The 6275-nt window shown below is 40.5% G+C and overlaps 1 protein-coding gene across 3 annotated transcripts in view; it reads right to left on the bottom strand.

The window, feature by feature from the left end:
- Positions 1-4871, bottom strand: part of nosip (nitric oxide synthase interacting protein) — a 7882-nt gene extending 3011 nt beyond the window's left edge. Inside the window, exons 1-7 of one of the 3 annotated variants that reach the window (XM_020608367.1) lie at positions 4765-4871; positions 4421-4544; positions 3791-3896; positions 3596-3677; positions 2572-2707; positions 1971-2122; positions 512-628 (exon numbers count right to left, since the gene is read on the bottom strand). In XM_020608367.1, the coding sequence (XP_020464023.1) occupies positions 512-628; positions 1971-2122; positions 2572-2707; positions 3596-3677; positions 3791-3896; positions 4421-4490 (663 nt within the window). In that variant the 5' untranslated portion in view covers positions 4491-4544; positions 4765-4871. Of the gene's footprint in view, positions 1-511; positions 629-1970; positions 2123-2571; positions 2708-3595; positions 3678-3790; positions 3897-4420 lie in introns of all 3 variants that reach the window. The other 2 variants (XM_020608368.1, XM_020608366.1) reach the window with 2 other exon arrangements.
- Between the last annotated feature and the right edge of the window lie 1404 nt (positions 4872-6275).

Raw genomic sequence — 6275 nt, 5'->3', positions numbered from 1 at the left:
GAGATCCCTCTGATGCTTTGGAAGTTCTCTGCGGACCATGGCTTTTGCTGTAGGATGCGACTAGGAAAATGTCAGGAATAGCCTACTGGAACAGCTGAACTTTATATGGGGTTAATCAGAGGCACTTTAATTGATGGCAGGTGTACTGACTCCTATTTAACATGAGTTTGAATGTGACTGCTTAATTCTGACAACAGTCACAGCCCCACAGTACGAGGGTGTGCACACTAATGCAACCACATTATTTTAGTTTTTTATTTTTACTTCCCACTGAAAAACAGATTTCAGTTTGTTTTCAATTGAGTTGTACAAGTTATAGGTCACATTAAAGGTGGCTAAAGTTCTGGAATTATTTATCTTGGTCTCGTTTTTTTACATCACAGAAACCTGGCATTTTAACAGGGGTGTGTAGACTTTTTATATCCACTGTATTCCCAAGCTATCACGCCTGGCTAGCGGTGCCTGCTGTTAACCCTGACCACTCCACCTGATGGTGTTGATGTAAACTGACCTGGCGGGTGAGCAGGGCCACGCGCTCCAGACTCGGGTCCAGTGGAGTGAAGCGCACTGTGATTAGCTCATTCATCTTAATGGGTCGTCCTGACATGGGACATAACACAGCCTTATTCTGACGGATGTTAGGGAGGGAGAGAAAAGAGAAGTGATTATAAGGGTGATGTCTGCACATTACATTTCACATTCATTACTACAGTCCAACAGTGGTGAGCTGCAACTGGCAACCAAAGACAGGTTTCCATCTCTAGATCCAGGGTCAACCTGCCTTCTGCCTCAAACAATGTCAACATCAGACAGACAGATCGACTAACCAAACAGACAGGGAACATCATGATATCAACATCTGAAGCAAACATAATGACACAGAAGTCTGATAGTATGACGGGGGAGCTCACTGAGCAATGATGATCTGTTTTTACTTTCTTGTGCATGAGAAGTTAAAGAAGCAGTTTCTGCTTACTGCTGCTAACAGAGGATACTAACAGCAGAAACAAGCAGAGACTACAGCCATCAAAAGGTTCTGTGTGGAACCTCTTTGAGAAAATAAACGAAAATGAGGTGCAGTGGAAACTCTGCCAGGTTGAGTTAGCATATCATAAATCGACAACAACTATGCACAGCCATTTGAAGGTGAGGCATCCAGCAGAAAGTGGCGTGCAGTCCTGCAGATCAGCAGTCTGTGGCTAGCTTTGTCACCCAGACAATTAAGTTTGGTGATTGACATGCAGAGCAAATAACAATAGTTAATATCCTGCAAACATTCAAACAGGGACAATACAAGACAACCAAGCGGTCAGTTATATTATTTTCTAGAAATTCAAGACCCCCCTTGGTAAGGGTCAGCTTACAACTGCAGGGTTTTAACATTTGTTGATGGAAATTCAAAATTCTAACATAGTATCTATATAACGTGAACTAACTAGCTCCCTTGGTTAACATAACCAAGCTAATTCAGTACATTTTACCTACGTTAGCAATGTCTTCACTTGTAAAATAGGTTACATTCTGCTATCTCTGTTGTTCCCATTCACAAGTATTACTCTCTAACCAAGTCATAGCCTACTTCATGTGCTCTCTGTGGAGGCTAACCATACTGCTGGCTCTAAGTACCCTCCTGAGTTGACAGTATAGAGAAATACCCAATCAGCTGTTTGATTAGCTTAGCAATGCTGCCAATCACACAAATGTTCATTTAAACACTGAGTGATGATTAACAGGTCATTATAATTCATTTTGAAATCAGGTCACCTATGTTATTTTACAACACATACATATAACTCACCATTGTTTTTACATTCATTCTGATACAGTGCCTTTTTACTGTAATTCGGCTTAGGTGCTCCGGAAAAACACTTGGGGACTGTGCCTAAGCCTTTCTATGAAAGGGAAAACCCTGACAAAAGTGTTACTCAAACTGCTGCCCCGAAGCTGACATGGCACGAGAAGAGACTCACTGGTTTCTTGAGCAGAGTGGGCTTAGCTTCTGGTGTCAGAGAGGGGATCCAGAAACTGGGCAGGCTCTGGCTGGAGGATGCAGATGAACCAGCAGGGGAGGATTCTACTGAGCTGCTGTCTGTCCTGCTCCTCTCACTTCCTTTGTTCTGCCCTAAATGGAAAGAACATTCATACTTGTAGTTTCTAATGTCTTAACATTTCAAGTGCACAAATAATCGTAGTAAATGCGACCATCTGAGACTGCCAACAGCACATTTTAGGGTCGACCAGAAAAACCGAGCTTTTGGAAAATGACTGATTTGATCAGCATCTCAGTGCAGTCGGGCAGGAGCTACTGTTATCTAGTATTTTGAGCTGCAATTAAATTGTGTACTTTTATAAAATACTGTTTTTGTTGGTGTGACAAGTGTAACAAAAATTCAAATGCCAATTAAACTCACAGGTATACAGTATAACAAAGGTTTAATGGCTGAGAATCAGCAAAGGAAGCAGTCCGTCCTCCTCTTCACCATAAGCTGGACATTTAAAACACCTAAACTGCTTTTTCAAAGTCAGTCAGTGTAGTGTGGACAGAGAGTAATATATTAAAGACAAACAAACCGGATGTAAATGGGTTGATGGGTTTGGACACAATGCTGTTCTCTCTGGTTTTAAACCTCTCCACTCTCTCTCTTTCCTCTGACTTGGATTCAAGTCGGCTGGTGCTCTTCTGTGCTTGCTTCTGCTTCTCATACGCCTAAAGAAGTCAAGGAGGAAAATACAGCTGAGTGCTCAGAATCTTAAGTGAGAACAGACAATTTCTTTTCATTGAATGCATTTACCTGGACATGAATCCCCATTCTGATCGGGGTTTTTTTTTTTTAAGTGTCCCATTTTGATATTTACACATGCAAACACAAATAGTGGAGGGTGTGCTTGGTCATGTCCACTTTCCACAGACAGAGGAGTTCACATAGGCTTTCCCTGTCTGCTGGATAGTCTACTGAGCCTCCAATGGTCCAGTAAGCTGCAGACATCTCCCCTGAAGCCCCTGACACCGTAGTATGCCCAACCAGATTTCTCTGTGTTCCATGTAAAAACCATATGCCACATATGATCAATACTAGGACACTCTTAATAACCAGGATACTTGTGTCCATGAAAACACACTCGCTATTTAATATATAATAGAAACATGAGACAAAATTTCACCCAACTATTAATGCGTTTCAGGCACATGAACAACAAAACCAACACATCCTCATACAGATTCACTGGTGGAAGGCAACTGTGGCTGACAAATGTCACCACACAAATAAAGCATTACAAGAAAGGATCTGTACTAGGTGTCATGATTTTCACTCAGTTTCAGCCTCTGTCCAGACTAAAACACCATCTTTATGGAATTGACCACTGGCCAACAGGTATTTGACATAATTTAATAACTGTCACACAGAAACAAAAAATATAAGTAAAGGAGAGCAACCACATGTCAGTGACCTGCATATCTGTTGATTTTGTCAGCATCAATAACATGAAATAATTATTTGTTCAGCTAGGTGCTCTGTCTCTGTCTCAAGAAGTGATTGTTGCTACTATAAAGATACCTGGAAATGCTAATGTGGATGCCACTCATTGGGCTTACCTTCATTTTTTTGGCATTTTCTGTCTTCTGGTGCAGAATGTATTCAAGAATGGCCTGTTTTTCATATAAGTATCCATCTGGGCTGAGTGCAGCAACAGAAATAAGAGACACTGTTTATATGCAATATGTAGCCACATGCTAAGGTTATAACAGTGTGATTGTGTGTTTGAGCATGTTTTGGAAAGAACCCCATACGTCACCACAGGATCCTGACAGGGCTGCAGGGACAGGCAGCAGCAGTCAAAGTCTTTGATGGCATCTTTGCCCAGTCGAATGCGCTGTGTCCCATAACCAGATGCCGCTGTGCAGGACAAGAGCATGTATGACATAATATATTTATACACATTTGAAATGACAGATGAGAAAGCCTCTCAAACAGATATGACTGAGGTAATAATCTCTTCTGAAGGAAGAGACCTTGAAGTTTTTTAATTATGTGTCAGTGGTGAAATATTCCAGTGTAAAACAGGCTGGGCTTAAGGCCATAGCAAGCCTGTAATCAATGCTGCAGGTTTCAATGAACTGGTCATCGCATCTCAGTGGAATCTGATATTTGTGCGACCACTCGGCTTCAACAGCAGCAGCCCACCCTTTAAAAGATGTTAGATCCCAGGACTCGGGAGTATGCAGAGATAACTGGTTAGGTATTTTGGGGGGAGGTTGGAGTCAGGTTAAGCAATGGTCATAACAGGTTAAATGTTACGGTAAAAGGCAGTTTCAGATTAGAGTAAAAGAAACGCATATCTAGGGAGAAACACGCTTCCCAGAAACCTTCTCCCGAGTCTTGGGATTGGAGATGTTTTTCTAGCTCGACGTGGTTCTCACCTGTATCTTTCTTTTTCTCGTGATACGTGTAGACAGCTCCTGCCGTGCAGTTCTTTCCATGGCGAGTCATTGTGCTTTGGGGTTGTTTTTTTGTCTAATTTAACTTTAATCTGGAAATGTTAAACTGGAAAATTATGTTAGGCTATTAATGTTTGCTGTGAGCACCGATGCTAACATCGGTTGCTAAAAATAAAGAGCTACAAAACACTTGCACAGCTCTAGGGTTTGTATTCACAAAAGGTTACATTAGAAAAATAAAGAAATGAACTATGGCTACATTGGTTAACAATACTACTTAAAGAGTAAAACGTTAAGTGGATAAATAATGTGTGTTTAACACGAACCAAGCCAACGCAACTTCTTATTCCTCGTCTTCTTCTTCTGCGGCGGCTTTCGGAGAGGTTTATTGGCAGTTGGCTAACAACGAACTGGTGCATTACCGCCACTAAATGGTAAGGAGTGTGTCTCAAGAGACTGCAGTCTTAAAAAATTGCTTTTATCTATCTGAGGTTTTGAATTAGGTCTCTTCTTTGTGTTTCATATTTCGGACAGTGTAAAATGACGTGTTCTAATGCCGCTTGTTGTCCACAGTATTTACATTTGCATGTATTATGTTTCCCTATTTTGAATAGTGTACTGTTAAGCCCAGTAGGTCTTAACACGAATACCTCATCTCTTCTGCCCTATTTTCCTTTGAATCCTGTAAAACCACTATCCTTTCCTCCTCCCACTGCTTCTGTCATGTCTTTCTCTCTAAAGGGTGTTCATACATGTAAAGATTCACGTTAATTTTTTTTTCTTTTGAGAAGATCATGTATTTACTTTTAGGATTAGACAACCCCCTCTTGAGTTTGAGAAAGCAGATATATATTTCTGTCCACTAGATGACGCTTTCATCTAGAAATAGAGAGACCCCAAAACATCGGCCACTTTTTGAATTCTTTGATCATTACACTGAAAAAGACTGGACAAGTGACTGAGTCTTGGAAATAGCATTTTTAATATTAACAATTTGAGGAACAAACTCAGTTTCCATCTGCTCACCTAATCTGTGATTAAGAAAGCCTTTAAGATAGTTGAAATTCTTCCATTAATACTTGCATCATTGAACTTAATAAGAACATCCTGCAGTCACACTAAATGCCTTTTAAATGTTTAAACATGTTTTTCAATGTGTAAAAATAGCCCAATAGCTTCCTTAGCAACAACGTTTAGAATATCTTATTATCCTATTCATATCCTAATCATTACCATTCTTCCATCACCTGCTGAAAACATCAATGCTATGATGGACTAGATGTATCTTTTCCTGGTTTCAGAACTGGAATCATTACAACATGGTGAAGTATTGGTTGTAAGCCCACCTACCAGACATAATTTAAAAAAGCAAGAATTTCTTCAAACAGCATACCATCTAGGTCTTTAAGGATAGGAAACTCTAAATTCTTTTAAAAAACACACTCTATAGACTACCTCCCATGCCATCATGATATAGTTTCCATTTCTATACATCCAACATCTACTGTTTCATACTCAAACCCTCCTCTCACTAGGAGGAGGGTATTAGTAGTATGTATTCCCTGTCTCAGTATAGCCATCACTCAGAATTAGCATTTGTCTTAACAATACCCCCCTGGTTTTCTGATTACATGGGTTACGCAGGGATACAAGGTCAGACAGACGGCCACAGTTCACTTCTAGATTATGGATGGAGTTGTGCTCTGTCATTTTACTTCTCTCAATCTCCTTCAAATTCTATTCCCAGTCCAATGGCTGGTGCTCAACAAAAGACTGAGACCAGCTTGGGCTGTCTTGCCTACAAAAAAACCCCACACCTCTTGAAGTAAGCAGTCAG

Source organism: Monopterus albus, unplaced genomic scaffold, assembly GCF_001952655.1.
Source record: "Monopterus albus unplaced genomic scaffold, M_albus_1.0 scaffold92.1, whole genome shotgun sequence".
Lineage (NCBI taxonomy): Eukaryota > Metazoa > Chordata > Actinopteri > Synbranchiformes > Synbranchidae > Monopterus > Monopterus albus.
The sequence above is the reverse complement of the archived record's forward strand: the minus strand, read 5'-3'. Positions and strand labels throughout refer to the sequence as shown.